The following is a 15,296-nucleotide window of genomic DNA, read 5'->3' on the forward strand; positions in this document are numbered from 1 at the left end:
TTTTAATGAAAAGCTTAAAAAGAATGTATTTGCAAAATGCGTGTTTTACAGAAAACGCTTATTAGATATGGCGTACATATCATGTAATAACACACACATGCAATCATTGCTGTACATCACAGCATTTAAATTTAGGTAGATGTAAATCCCCAAAATTGAGTGCTGGCTAACAGGTTAATTTAGTCATTTGCATACAACTTGCTAATATTAGTGATTTAATGATTAAAAGGTCTTTATGCTGCCGTGCCAAAGTGCTCCATACAGTCAAATGCGCCTTAACAATCTATAATGATGGTAGCGCAGACTCCACCTAATCTACTGGGTATAAAAGATTTTAGGAGAATTCAGAATGAATCAAAACATAACACTATATTTTCCAAATGTAAGTGTATCATGCCAATTACAAATCAAATAATAAAATGCCAATTCAGAAATGTACAACATCAATTATTCAAAGATAAATCCAAGAGTTATAAATGGATAAAGTACGTTGCAGCATATAAGACTCAGATGCAAAAGCTCAGAGACTCAGGACGTACTCACACTATGTACAGTTGCCCTGAACCAGGCGGATGCACTATTGCATCCTCTCCTCCAAGGGCCCACTCTCACGCTGCGTTTTAAGCATCCGTACCCAAGCCCACTTTCGTCATTATAGTGTGACGTACTCAAAATAAACAGTAAGAGCTGCGTTAAGCCCAGGGATCCGTTCTTCGTACGTGGATTACTCAGTTAGCTGGGTTTGGATATTGACGATTTGACACGATCCAGGATCGTTTCGTTCTTCAAAGCTGATCCGAGAGTTGTTGTCATGGCAACAGTTCTGCTAGGTCAAACCTGATCGGGAGCAGGTTCAATTCATATAAACAGGATTAGATTGGCTTAGTTCAAGCAAAGATAATACAGAAAGTATGTTCCGAATTCTGATATTTTCTTACAGTAGTAGTTATATACACTTGGGAAATTGGTACATATTTTTTAACTATATATATATAAAGTTATAGTCATTAATGAAATAAATTAAGTTATACATATTAATAAAACTTATGCAATCTGCACCCTCGAAATGAAAGTACAAAGACTCACCTGGTGGTGCAAAGAGAAAACTTATTTATATGAACTTTTTAGATCGCTTTAGTACAAATTGTGTGTAATAGAAATGCACAATATGTGACTTTTTTAAAAGCAATATTACATTACAGCAGTCATAAACATGTTTTCATTGTTAATATGCCAGTGATTTGATGCTTCACAAAAGTTGCAGACGCCTTTACCAATATTAAAATGCTTTTGTAAACAACCAGTTATTTTTTACACCGAAAAAAAAACGGCTACTATAATTAAGAAAATCTTTTCTAAATGTAGAACTAAATACACTGATTTGCATTGAAATACATGATGAATACACTTGACACATGAAAGTGGAAAGCCTGCAGCTCACAACAAACTATTGCGTGTCATATTTAACAAACCGTTTACTGTTAATTTGATTTTTTTGACATTTAAAAAGTTCTAGCTCCGCAATTGCTAAGAAACAGTCAGAAATACACAATATAAGCTTTTATGCAGTGTAATTATGAGGTGAGGTAAAAGTTACCTCCATATTCTAGTTAAACTATTTTTGTAAAAAAAAAAATTTTGTACTATTTTGTAAAAAGTTGATACTAAACCAATTATTGTTAAGTATTGTTAATAGTTCTAACGCTTTACTTTTAAAATGATAGGACAATTAAATTGCATTAAAAGGCTGGTTTGCAGTTTACAATCCAAAGCGGCAGCTCAAAGTATGAGCATCAATTTATTGGGGTGTTATGCATTGAATCATTTATTATGACAACTTTTGAAAATATTTTGAGTTGTGTTGAAAAAAAAAGTGTGAATAATGTTACCCCTGAATGTGACAAACATGCTTTTGACAAAGTTGTGTTAGCTCAAATTGTGAACTTTCAGTAACAACTCATGATCATAAAGCTGGACAACAAGAGGTCCATAATCTGAATTTTTATGTGAAATGTTTATTGTGTTTAAGGTTTTGACAATGGCACACTTGGCTCAAGATCTGGAATACATCTGTAACTACACTGCTGAAGCAAATACACATAATTCTCCAAATCTGTTCTAACACTAACCATATCATATCTAAACAACAATAACAAAATGTTTTGCAAAACAACATAATAGTTCATCTTTTTTTATACAAGTACATGGTATTTAAAAAACACAAAGGTGAGACCATCATGTTTAAATGATCTAAAATACTTTTTTAGCTAAATGTTTTTTGTAATAAAAAAAAAAAAATTATAAAAAAAAAGGAATTTTCTGTGTTATACATTATTATAGATTTGGGAAAAGAATGAGTGATGTTGGAAAGATGTGTGAAGGGAAATAAAATGTTTAACTAGAAGAAATTAGCAGCCAAAGTCCTGCTTCTCTTGACAGCTCCAGTGACAGGTGGAGAAGGACCTTCATCTGTAATTGCAGGCGACCCTGCATTGTCTGAAATTGCTGTAATGGGTTCAGCTATTTTGTTTTTGTCACAGGTAGGATGAAACCATCTGTAGTATATTATTTCCACTAGAATTCCAATCACATACAAACCCAGTAGTGTTGGAACCACTATATAAGGATTTAACATACTCCAACAGTCTGCATACTCAACCACCTTCCAGCACCAGAAGCCCAGTAGCATAATCGTGTCCAAACCCATGAGACTATAATAAACGACACTCTTTAATTTTATACTTCCTTCAGACACGTTAAACCAGCTGAAGTACCAGATGAGTCCAACAGTAGCTCTGTAAAGCCATTCCCAATGTCTTTTCATTAGATCTGTTTTCTGGCTCCAGGCCACCAAAACCAGCACCATCCACGAAGATAGAAAATGAGCAGTGATGTAGCACGGAAATACACTGGAGAAGAGCGCCAGAGCGGCCACACGGGGAATCATCAGCAGAAAGTTCCACAGGAAGTAGAAAGCAGTCGAGGTCCATCTCATCTTGTGTTTATCTTCAAGAAAAGCACGCATGCCGCGGTGGTACGTGGTAACAGTACTGGCAATTGAGGCCACTGATGAGAGGAGTTTCAAACCTGAGATGAAAAGACCATTGCAGGTTATTAACAATATCACACAAGCAAGTGGGCCATTCTTCTGAATTCACAAGTAAAGCAGTTAAAGAGATAATTCACAAGAGATTTAATTTCTGTCATCATTTACTCAGCCTCTACCTGATCCAAACCCATCTGACTTTCTTTCTTCTGCTGAACATATAGGTACAGAATGAATATCCATTGTATTTTTAGGTGTCTGTAGATGTCAATGGCTGCTGGTGTTCAACAGTCTTTAAATTTTTTTTTAATCTCAATCTGAGGATAAACACCTGAGGATGTGGGGTCCAGCCAGTTAGTCCAAAGACATTGTCTACTGGTGGACAGAAGTTCTCTGCATGTTCGGTCTTTCTAGTGCACAATGTTGATTTACTTTAATTTTAACTCAAATCTGACTCCAATTTTAGTTTGAGGTGGTTTAGACTATTAATATATTCATCCTCGTTTTATCTGACATCACTTATAAAACATTGATAAGATTATTATGTTTCTTTTAATATTACTTTAGATTATGATTGAATATTCTGTTCCATTGATTATTTTATATTATTCTCGTTTATTTGGATTCCTATAACATCCCGGGTCTTGTACCGGCCGAGTATACAATCTCTTAAGCTTAAGCATGTCAGTCTTGGTCATTAAACAGAGGTGACTCACCATAATTCTAAAAAGGCTGAACCCTGCTTCTTCAGATTAGAATATTTTTTGTGTGGTCCCCATAGATGTCAGGGTTCTGCCACTCTAGTCTTGTGAATTCTTGTTTTGGTGGCCGAATCTGGACACTGGCCCTGTCTTGTCCTGTTTCTGTCATTGGGTGTGTCTCTGTGTGTGCGTGCGCCATCGTGGGTGTGCGCAGGGCATGCGCGCTCCCGCTTGATGCGGCCGCGCAGGCTCTGCCTGCCTCGGACGCGCGTGCTCTTGTACTCATGTTTGTGTTTTTGTCTGTCTGCAGCGTGGTGTTTTATTCCCAGCGTCTCAGTCCAGTTGGTTTCGGTTTTGGTCGACGCTGGAATGAAACATGCATGCTGCGTGTGTGAGTGCACGGTGAGTGCTTTTATTCATTGTGCTCGTGTCTTGCGTTCAGTCTTCTGTTGGTGTTGTTTAGCACGTGATATATGTTTACATGTACCGCGTGCTTGTGATGTCATGGACATGCAGTTAATGAGCTCTCATTGGCTGCCTGTTCTAGTCTCGTTTTATGTGAGCACATGGCTTGTGTTGTCTCTCTGTGTCATGCGCTCTACCGTTTATTGTACAGGGCTGGCAGGACAAAGCAGGACTGGAAACAACAAGACAGAAATATTGACGACAAACTGGCACAGAACAACAGACATAAGGGGATTATATGGAGGACTAAATTAACACACAAACAGATGAACATAATTAACTAATAATGGGTTAACAAGGAGGGTGGGACTAGATCAAGTTTGTTTTTGCCTTTTATTCATGTTTTCCCCCTCGGGGTAGTTTGCTTTTGCTTTTTTGTTTTATTTGTATTTTATAATAAATCCTTAATTATCTGCAATTAGGTCCTCGCTCCTTTTCCCCCTCACCTGACCATGACAATAGATCTGCTATCTAATAAATCAAAGCAAAACTGTTTAATCATACCATAATCATTACCAGAGGTGGGTAGTAACGAGTTACATTTACTTCGTTACATTCACTTGAGTAAAATTGTTGGGTAAAGTGTACTTTTTGAGTACATTTAAATATGAGTACTTTTACTCAAGTAAATTATTAGAGAAAAATCAGTACTCTTACTTCGTTACATTTCGCGGCGTTCCTCCATTACTGTCAAATGATAATAAAAAAAGATCCATATGTTTTGCGCCTGTGTGTTGAATGATGGCTGACGAGGGAGACGTGCGAGTTATATTGCAGCCACGCCATGGCCATTTGCGGTTCCGAGAAGGACGATCATGCTGTCTGTGTAGTGATTTTATCGGACCAGGTCACCCGGCCTCAAGTTCAGTCTGTTTTCACTCCAAGCCGTCAACAAGAATAGTCTGACAATGCGATGCATGCTGTACATCAACTGACATAACAGCATATACATAAATTCCAGCTCCAAGCTGAAAAAAAGTGGTGGTAAGTGTCAAAATTATTCCAATTTGAACCTTATTCATGGTAACTATGCAGGCCCATAGCCAGAGGGGTTCGGGTGGTTGGAAAAACTCACCCCTCAATGACAAAGATCCAGAATTTGTCCCATACATGTGCTCATTTGTCTTATTTTGACTGCTATGTCATCGTAAATAGTAAAATTAATACTCTAAAAAAGGCTTTAAGACCAAGCAAAATGCTATATTAAAATTAATTTGAAAACTAATTCGGCTATTTTTGTTATCCATGAATTTTCAATCAAATCAAATGTACTTTTTTACAAGAGAGGCTAGAAAAAAATGTGAAGCTATTTTATTATTATTATGTTTTATTTTTTTATTATTTAAATAGTCAAATTCTGACTGAGGACAGTTAAATGTTCTGGCCAGGTTGTAGGCTAAAGCTACAGTTTTTAATTTAAAACCTTAACAGATTCCTATTTTTTCTAATGATTTTTGATCTAATACATTTGTATTTTAAAAATAAGTATTTAATTATCTTTCTTTATTCTAAATCTTTAGAAAATATTTTGGTACATTAAATGTGTCATTATAATGATGACCTAACAGGCTAATCCAGCTAAAATAGTGCTTAAAATGTCACTAAAATACAGTATTTAAATCTCATACATTGTAAATTAGGTGAATAACTGCAAAAAGTTCAACATTTTGAGAAAAAGACCCCTTATAAAAGGCTGGCTACGGGTCTGCTTTGAGATAACCAAGTAGCTGTTTAATGGAATAACAGATTATCCCAGTAAATTTTAGTCATTCATATTCCCAGACATGGGTTGCGACTGGAAGGGCATCCTCTGCGTAAAAATGTGCTGGATAAGTTGGCGATTCATTCCGCTGTGGCGACCCCGGATTAACAAGGGACTAAGCCGATAAAAGAAAATGAATGAATATTACTCAGTCAGGCTGTTAATCATTAAACATATAACATTTAAACGTTATTTTTAACATAAAATCATAAAATGGTGTTTATATGTTTATATATATATATATATATATATATATATATATATATATATATATATATATATATGTATATGTATATAATCATTCATTCATTCATTAATTCATTTTCTTGTCAGCCTAGTCCCTTTATTATTCCGGGGTCGCCACAGCAGAATGAACCGCAAACTTATCCTGCAAGTTTTTATCCAGAAGATGCCCTTCCAGCCGTAACCCATCTCTGGGAAACATCCAAACACACATTCACACACACACTCACGGACACGCCAACTGACCCAGTTGAGGCTCAAACCAGCAACCTTCTTGCTGTGAGGCGACAGCACTACCTACTGCGCCACCGCATCAACCTATATATATATATATATATATATATATATATATATATATATATATATATATATATATATATATATATATATATATATATGTATATATATAATTAAAAGTAACTAAGTAACTAATTACTTAAGTAATTTTTTCATAAGGTAATTTTTTACTCTTACTCTTACTTTTACGATTGTTACTTTTATTTATACTTGAGTAAAATTTTCGGCAAGTACTTGTACTCTTACTTGAGTACAGATTTTGGATACTCTACCCACCTCTGATCATTACTATAGAACCAATTTAATTTATTAGTAACTTTGAGTAATCACCATATGATGTAAGTAGTATTATAAGTTTAGAGATGAAGGCCTACCCACATTTGATTGGTCTCAACATTACTTTGTTGTTCTAAATAGAAAACCCATTATTGGCCTTTAACAGTCTAAGTATACTTGAATTAATGCCAATGTGTTAGTTTGAGCTCTAAGAACATCGTATAGCGTGCCACGCTGCTCCGTCTACTATGTTTTAGTCCATTACTAACCTCTACAGTGGCTTGTGGTGTTATGGATTTAATGTAATCTACTAGAGATAATAACATTAAGGGCTCTATTTTGACGATCCATACGCAAAGTGCAAAGCGAAGGGCACAAACGCATTAAGGGTTTGTCAGAATTCACTTTTGCTAATATAGGGATGGAAAAATCCGCTTTGCGCCGTGGCGCATGGTCTAAAAGTGTTGAAATTACTTTCTTAATGAGTTATAGGTGTGTTTTGAAAATAAACCAATCAGAGCCCCATCTCCCATTCCCTTTAAGAGTCAGTTGCGTCGTAACATAGCGCATTTGTTATTTACATGTCGTACTTTTTGAGTGGAAAAAACTGAACACTTCACTAGAGAGAAAACATCTAAGAGAAAACAACGAGAATGAGAGATGAGCCTCCTCATTGTTTACTTTCGCTTTCACTCTCGTGGATAGGGAAACTTCTTGTACGTACAGACATCCATTAGCCTATAAATAATTAATTTGATTGTTAAGCGCAAAGATTTGTTTCAAAACTATTTCTGAATTCTGTTCTAATTTCCAGCAAACGAATAAATGAACATTAATAACGTAGTGGGTTCAAAAAAGTTATTTCCTAATATACATGCTATGCCCCATATGGTCTAAATAAAACCTGACAGGTGGACAAATCTAAGCTTGTTTTTTATAATAAATAATACTGCTAACAATAATAACATTTTACAAAAACAAATTGTTATAAATAAACTGAAAAAGCCCCCTGAAATGAAGAAGGCATGAAAGTATGGTTGGGACAAACATATGTGTATATATAGTATATAGACCATCATATTGGGGTGATATAAACACACCCAGTCCTTTTTTTTTTCAATTTAACAAAATAAAAACGGTGGACCAATTAGAGAGGTTTTCAGACCGACCGCAACTTTACGTAGGAGTGCGTTCCCCCCGCCCACCGAATTGATTGACAGCTGCGTTCATTAACATGTTCCGGTACTCACGTGTATATGTCAACAAGACCAGGCAGACATACGCAAAGCAACCGGGAATAAAAGCTCTGGGGTCAGTTCTTCGTACGTGGATTACTCAGTTAGCTGGATTTGGATATTGACGATTTGACACGATTCAGGATCGTTTCGTTCTTCAAAGCTGATCCGAGAGTTGTTGTCATAGCAACAGTTCTGCTAGGTCAAACCTGATCGGGAACAGGTTCAATTCAAATAAACAGGATTAGATCGGCTCAGTTCAAGCAAAGATAATACAGAAAGTATGTTCCGAATTCTGATATTTTCTTACAGTAGTAGTTATATACTTGGGAAAATGGTACATATTTTTTAACTATATATATAAAGTTATAGTTATTAATAAAATAAATAAAGTTATACATATTAATAAAACTTATGCAATCTGCACCCTCGAAATGAAAGTACAAAGACTCACCTGGTGGTGCAAAGAGAAAACTTATTTATATGAACTTTTTAGATCGCTTTAGTACAAATTGTGTATAATAGAAATGCACAATATGTGACTTTTTTTTAAAGCAATAATACATTTATGCAGTCATTAACATGTTTTGATAGTTAATATGCCAGTGTTTTGATGCTTCACAAAAGTTCCAGACGACTTTACCAATATTAAAATGCTTTTGTAAACATCCAGTCATTCTTTACACCGATTAAAAAAACGGCTACTATAATAAAGGAAATATTTTCTAAATGTGAAACTAAATACACTGATTTGCATTGAAATACATGATGAATACTCTTGACACATGAAAGTGTAAAGCCTGCAGCTCACAAAAAATGTGGAAGGTTATCGCGTGTCATATTTAACAAACCGTTTACTGCTAATTTGATGTAATTTTGCTCACATGGATAATTGAATATTAATCAGATGATGTCATTACGCTGCTGTGCCATCAGCCAATCGCTGCATTGCTGATCATGATTTCGAGGATCGATAGATCTGTCCTTCACAACACACACAGCGATCTCAGATCAGTTTATCCAGACATTCTAATGTGATTCGCGAACTTGTTTGAAGAACCAAATTAGCGAGAGATCAGTTATCGAGATTAAAAGATCCAGGATCTGCCAAATAATCTTAGATCATTTAAGCGAGGTACGAAGAACGGACCCCTGTTCTGTTCGCTAGGATCAGCAATCATCATCAAATGTGACTAAGAGTAAGTTTCACATGTTTAAATTGTTTTAAAACAGTGCACGTGTGTAATTAATTACAGCGATTTACGTCATCAGCACAGCCGCGTGTCAGAACAATTATAAAAGAAGACGCTTCAATCCTGGTTTGTGGAAGTTTATTTTGTACATTAGCATAACAGATATCCACACAGCAGTGGAGGTTAGCCTGTTTCCTGTCACATTTGAGTACAAAAACAGTGCTAAGCGCGCTCTGTCTGTCTGTCTGCCTGTGTGTGTGTGTGTGTGTGTGTGTCAGGTATGGTGTGCGTGTGTATCTCTCTGTGTGTGTGTGCATGAACTTTGTAACGATATTGTGTGTGACTCAATGCAACTTCACAACAAATTCTGATTAGTAAAGATTAGTTCTTACTGTAGTATTTCTCACAAACGCTACGTGAGACCTTCTTCTTTTAAGTCTGTCTGTTGTCTGACGCAGGCGAGGGAGGAGATTAAAGCACACGGGAAGGCACGTAGAAACAGTAGGCGGGCAGAACTCGGCTTAAAGGCACAGTACAACAAAACCACCCCCTGTTAGAAATGTGTATAAAACAGCATCTTGTAAAAGGTATAATGAAAAATCTGATATCTGATCAAAGATAAATGAAAGATTAAAAAATGCATACCTGACTTCAAAATATACATAGCATGGAGCATTAGAGCGCCACACTATGGGCTGATCTAGTTATAGAATTGTGCCGAACATTTAGAAACTTCCCCTTAAGTAGTAAATTCAAGAAACCCCTTGAGGAAAGGGGTGTGTCAAAGAACAAAAGGCATTTGCATTTAGTGGAAGAGTTTCTGCCTATAGTAACGATTGATGACCAACTAAACTTCTCTGACCACACCTCTAAAACTGCTCGATCGTGCAGATTCGCACTCTACAACATCAGAAAGATCCGACCCTTCCTATCTGAACATGCAGCTCAACTCCTTGTTCAAGCTCTTGTTCTTGCCAGACTGGACTATTGCAACTCTCTACCAGCAGGAAGAAAAACGCTTTCCCTAGCGCTCCGCTCAATCTGCCCAGTTGGTGGAATGAACTCCCTAACTGCATCAGAATGGCAGAGTCACTCGCTGTCTTTAAAAAGCGACTAAAAACTCAACTATTTATTCTCCACTTTCCTTACTAATATGCAACTACCTCTCTGACTCCTCAACTAACTACAAAAAAAAAATAATAATACATTACTAATGCTTTCCTTCTTAGACTTTACACACCTGAAACTTGCCTACAGCACTTATTCATTGTTGCTCTTGTACTTGTGTAAATTGCTTCCTTGTCCTCATTTGTAAGTCGCTTTGGATAAAAGTGTCTACTAAATGACTAAATGTAAATGTAGGAAAGGCACACCCTTCACAGTGGTTCAAAAGATACCGGAAGTTATATATCTATTGTTTTGATTATGTCTATTTCTGAGGGAATGGGACCATATTGTACCAGTCACACTGAGACACTTCAAATGATATCAAACATGATAGATAAAGTCACTTGGATTATTATAGAACATTCACACTTTAAAATGACTATTCTGTGTGAGTACAGTAGAGGGGGTGTGTGAACTGGGGTTGCATGGATGCTTAAAATGTAAATGAAGGAAAGGAGAAGAGCTAGTTTTTCTCGCATTCCCACCTGCTGGGTTGTGGAGCCAATTGTCTCTGTGTTTTTAGCTCATGTTTGAATTGTCAAAGACATTAAAATATTTGTGGTATATAATATTACATTAATGAAAAAAAGATCTGGATTTGAAACAGACCTGTAAAAATCTCAAACTCTCCTCTTTGTAGAGTTAAAGTCATCATGAGTATTAGCTGCGGAGCACTTTCAGAAAACGCCTCAAATAGACGAAGCATCTGAAGATCATGGCTCAAGTACACAGTTACACCCTCGGTGAAAGTATTAGTCTGACGAATAAAATGCGTCGTCGAGATCTCCATCAGCCCAGTATACCTGTGAAACAAGGTAGTGAGCACTTTACAACAGCCAACAATGATGCCATTTAAACCCATTAAAACAAGTTTACTTTCTGGACTTTTTTTTAAACTAATAATATCAAACTGTTACTATTATTAGGGTATTTTTGAAATTATGGGTGTGTAAAATACTTGAATAATTTTATCTGCATTGTTATTCTATATTATATGTAACATAAACATATTTTTAATGTACAAAAACATGGTTTCTGTAGATCTCACTAAATTTAAGACTTTTTTTTTTTTTTTTTTTTACACATTTTTAAGACCATTATGAATTAAATTTAAATACAAGGCTAAATGCTAAAGGTTTTTTTTTTTTTTTTTTGTATTCCAGTTGGAAAAGATCTTCACTTGACCATTCAAAAAATTATTATAATTTAATAAATTTAATAATAATTTAATAATAAACATACATATAGGTCAGGTCAGTATCCTCAGCAATAAATAAATATATAACATTTAAACGAATATTACTATAATAAAAGAAACTAAATGCTATTTGTAAATAAAAAGTTAAAAGTTTTATTCAGATGGATTGTTGATGATTGTGTTAATGGTTAGATTAGGCAGCTATACATGAACAATGGAAATATAAGACCTGTTTAAAAAAAGATTTAAGACCTACAACACAATATTTTTGTAGATTTAACACTTTTAAATACCTAAATATTTGCTTAAGAGGTTTAAGACTTTTTAAGTCTATCCCGAGAAATAATAAATAAACAGATTTAAATACATGACCTACGAGTTTTAATATAGAATTTACATGACATTATTTAAGTCGACTCTAAATTATTTTTAGATTCAGATGTACACATATTATTCTTATTCAATGGGCTATATGCACACAGACTTTTAATTTTCAGCTCAATCTCTTCTGGTGAACTGTCACGCCATTACAAATTCACCACATTTAAGATCTGATTTCTTTAAAAATCAGTGATCTTCACTTTGTGACTGAGATATGATTTAGAGTGAGTATCAGTCCGGACAAGAAGCACCACATTATATTTCATTTTCTGTGCCATGTCTTAAAAATATGGATATTTATTTTACCCCAGTTTTTTCATTGTTTTGGAGCTAGCCAGCTGCTTCTGATGTCTTTCATTGCGTTTTACGCTTGAACAACTAAATAATTGTCTATTTAATTGATTGCATTTAAATTACAATAGAACATTGGTGCTGTGAAAGGAACCTTATGAACTTGAAAATAGTCACATAAACCTTTCATCATAAGCTTATCGTTGGCTGAAAAACACTACTGTGCATATACCCCATTGAAGATGATCTTAAGTATTTTGAAATTCATTTCAGGAATTCTTGTTCAGGAATATATATTTTTACAATTAAGATATAGTGTGCTTCTTTTTTTCAAAACCGTTGTAACTGAAATGCAGATCTGTCACATACCTGAGGTAAACACCAAGCTGTAGAAAGTGTAATGGTTTGATCAATTTTTTTTTCTTTGCAAATTTCTCCACCTTAGTTTCAAGCTCATGCAGAGAGTCAGAGTACCAGACCCAACTGAATATCTGTAATAGCACTGAGGAGCCCAGTAGAAAAAAGATCATCAGCCCCATAGACACATAATTCTCCTGCTGATAAAGTGACACAACAGTCAAGATGTCCATTACTATATCCAGCAGGAAAAATATCAATCCCACCCAAGAAAACAGATATTCCCATAAAGAGTAATGAAAAGGGAAGCTCTCCTCCATGATTCAGTTCAGTGCAAGAAACCTTATGGTGACAGTGTAAACAGGCTTCCCGTTTTTATACACTTGAACAGAGCAGAAACAGAAAGTAACCTTTGGACCCATGCCTAAACTCCTCCCTGTTTTTGAATAAGCCATATGTTGATATGTGGTGTTTGACGCAACCTAAACATTTGAACAGGCTTGCATGAAATTTCAAGTGTTCCAACCTAAAGGCAAATACTCAGAGGACATCACCTTATAGAAGTTCCAAAAAATAAGCAGTGATTCTTAGACACAAACAAAAATGTCATGATAAATTGCATTCCTGTAGTTGACATTTTGCACATGAGTAGCCTTTACAAAAAGTACATCTATTCTGCCACTTTGTCAGACAGCTAATATTCAGCACAATATCAACTTCATGTGTTAAATCTGGCACTTTTTTTGTTGTTTTCTGCGCATTTACAGTTTTAAATGTTTAAATTTAGCTTGTTAATAGTCTTGATTTTTCCGTGTCTGTGGCAATTATAATTCCACATGAAATCCTATAGATGGAGGGCATAAAACTCCCAATACCTACAATACCGAAATCTACAATTATATCACTTATTGAAGTCAAAAAATGTCTCCTGTGATTTTTTCCCATGTGATGTTTAACAGTGCAAGGAATTTTTCTATAGTATTTGCTATAATATTTTTTCATCTGGAGAAAGGTTTTATTTTGACTAGAACTACAGGCCTTTTTTATTTTAATGTGAATATTATGAGCCCCCTTGAGCAATATTTTTTGATTATCTACAGAAAAAAACATCATTATACAATGATTTGCCTGATTACAATAACTTGCCTAGTTAACATAATTTGCCAGTAGTTAAGTCTTTAAATGTCTCATAAAGCTGAATACTAGTTCCTTGAAAATATAGAGGAATGAACCACCAACTTATCCAGCATATATTTCACATAGCAGATGCCCTTCCAGCTGCGACCCATCCCTGGGAAACATCCATACACACTCATTCACACAAATACACTACAAACAATTTTAGCTTGCATAAGTCACTTGTACTGCATGTCTTTAGACTTGTGGGGAAAACCACAGCACCCGTAGAACACCCATGCAAACATGGCGAGAAAAAGCAAACTCCAAACAGTAAGGCCAACTGACCCAGCCGAGACTCAAACCAGTGACCTTCTTGCTGTGAGGTGACAGCACTACCTACTGCGCCATCACAGTGCCATACTGTCATTATGGCAAAAAAAATTTTTTTTTTTAAATTATTGTTTCAAAATGGGCTCAACGGTGGCACAGTGGGTAGCATGTTCGCCTCACAGCAAGAAAGTTGCTGGTTCGAGTCTTGGCTGGGTCAGCTGGCGTTTATGTGTTATAACACCTATAAAGTGTGTTAAAACACAGATAGACTAGGAAAAATTCTACGTGGGATGTGTGCTCACAATTCTGAACAATATCTTATGCATATAAACATCAGACATCCCCTAGACTATTTAGAGCTGACTCCAGACTTGTGAAAAGGATCCACAATCAAATAGAACACACACACTTAAGAGTACAATCTGTTTCTTCCCCAAGGCTGTGTACTCTCAACCGTTTTTTTTTTTTTTTTTCTCAAAACTGGTTATAAACCGGTATTATGTACATTCAGGCAGTTAAATCCATACTACACAGAGTCTATCTTAAAAAAAGTAGAATCACTTTAAAAGAATTAACCGTAAAAATAGCTAAATCACTTTAGACCATTTTAGTATTAACTCATAGAAATAACAGAAGAAACAGTTGCTCCCAGTCCTCAGCCCTCAGTTCCACTGAAGGTCTCCGTGACTTCTGACCTAGTTTGGGGGCTCCTGACAATAGTTTTAAAGAGACAGGCAAATGCACTAAACATTCTTATATTAAGCAATGTTTTAACTTATTCATTAGTTAAAATCAATTTAAAGTTAAATTTTCAAAAATTAAATTTAATAAAAATAATGAGAAGGATGATGAGGAAAGGACAAACGTTGATTCATGCTGCGATGGATTGGAAGGTATAAAATATGCTGAAATAAACTTAAATTAGACTTTCAGTTTTGATTGTACAGATAAGATCAATACATCAATCGAATCTGTTAGGTGTCTACTTTTTGTTGTGTACACTCACAACAACAATCTTGTGTGCTTTTGCAAAACAAGGAAAACTAACAGAGTAGGTATTCTCTCCTTTCTCTCTGAACTGCTTTTAGAAGCGCATCAGTAAAATGCGCTAAAACTCCACCTACAAAACACACCTACACGAAACATGTATTCCTAGAAAGCTTGAGTGTCTATTTTTAAATGCAGCTAGGCATGTTGAAAACAAACATTGCTTGATAAAGTAATCAGTATGAAAC

The 15,296-nt window shown here is 35.4% G+C and overlaps 1 protein-coding gene across 1 annotated transcript; it reads right to left on the reverse strand.

The window, feature by feature from the left end:
- Positions 1–1,995: 1,995 nt before the first annotated feature.
- Positions 1,996–14,824, reverse strand: xkr8.2 (XK related 8, tandem duplicate 2). Its single transcript, XM_001922774.8, has 3 exons — positions 12,625–14,824; positions 10,995–11,188; positions 1,996–3,087 (listed from the first exon to the last, which is right to left on the reverse strand). Exons 1-3 carry the CDS (start codon positions 12,930–12,932, stop codon positions 2,399–2,401), a joined length of 1,191 nt encoding a protein of 396 aa, XP_001922809.3. The 5' UTR covers positions 12,933–14,824; the 3' UTR covers positions 1,996–2,398.
- Between the last annotated feature and the right edge of the window lie 472 nt (positions 14,825–15,296).

The sequence above is a fragment of the Danio rerio genome, chromosome 19 (assembly GCF_049306965.1).
Source record: "Danio rerio strain Tuebingen ecotype United States chromosome 19, GRCz12tu, whole genome shotgun sequence".
Classification (NCBI taxonomy): domain Eukaryota; kingdom Metazoa; phylum Chordata; class Actinopteri; order Cypriniformes; family Danionidae; genus Danio; species Danio rerio.

Excerpts from the sequence above, each read along its gene's own strand:
- xkr8.2 (XM_001922774.8), bottom strand. The coding sequence starts at position 12,932 with ATGGAGGAGAGCTTCCCTTTTCATTACTCTTTATGGGAATATCTGTTT. Across the intron at positions 11,189-12,624 it reads CAGCTTGGTGTTTACCTCAG|GTATACTGGGCTGATGGAGA; the intron begins GTATGTGACAGA and ends CTTGTTTCACAG. Across the intron at positions 3,088-10,994 it reads AGAGTTTGAGATTTTTACAG|GTTTGAAACTCCTCTCATCA; the intron begins GTCTGTTTCAAA and ends TTTTCATCTCAG.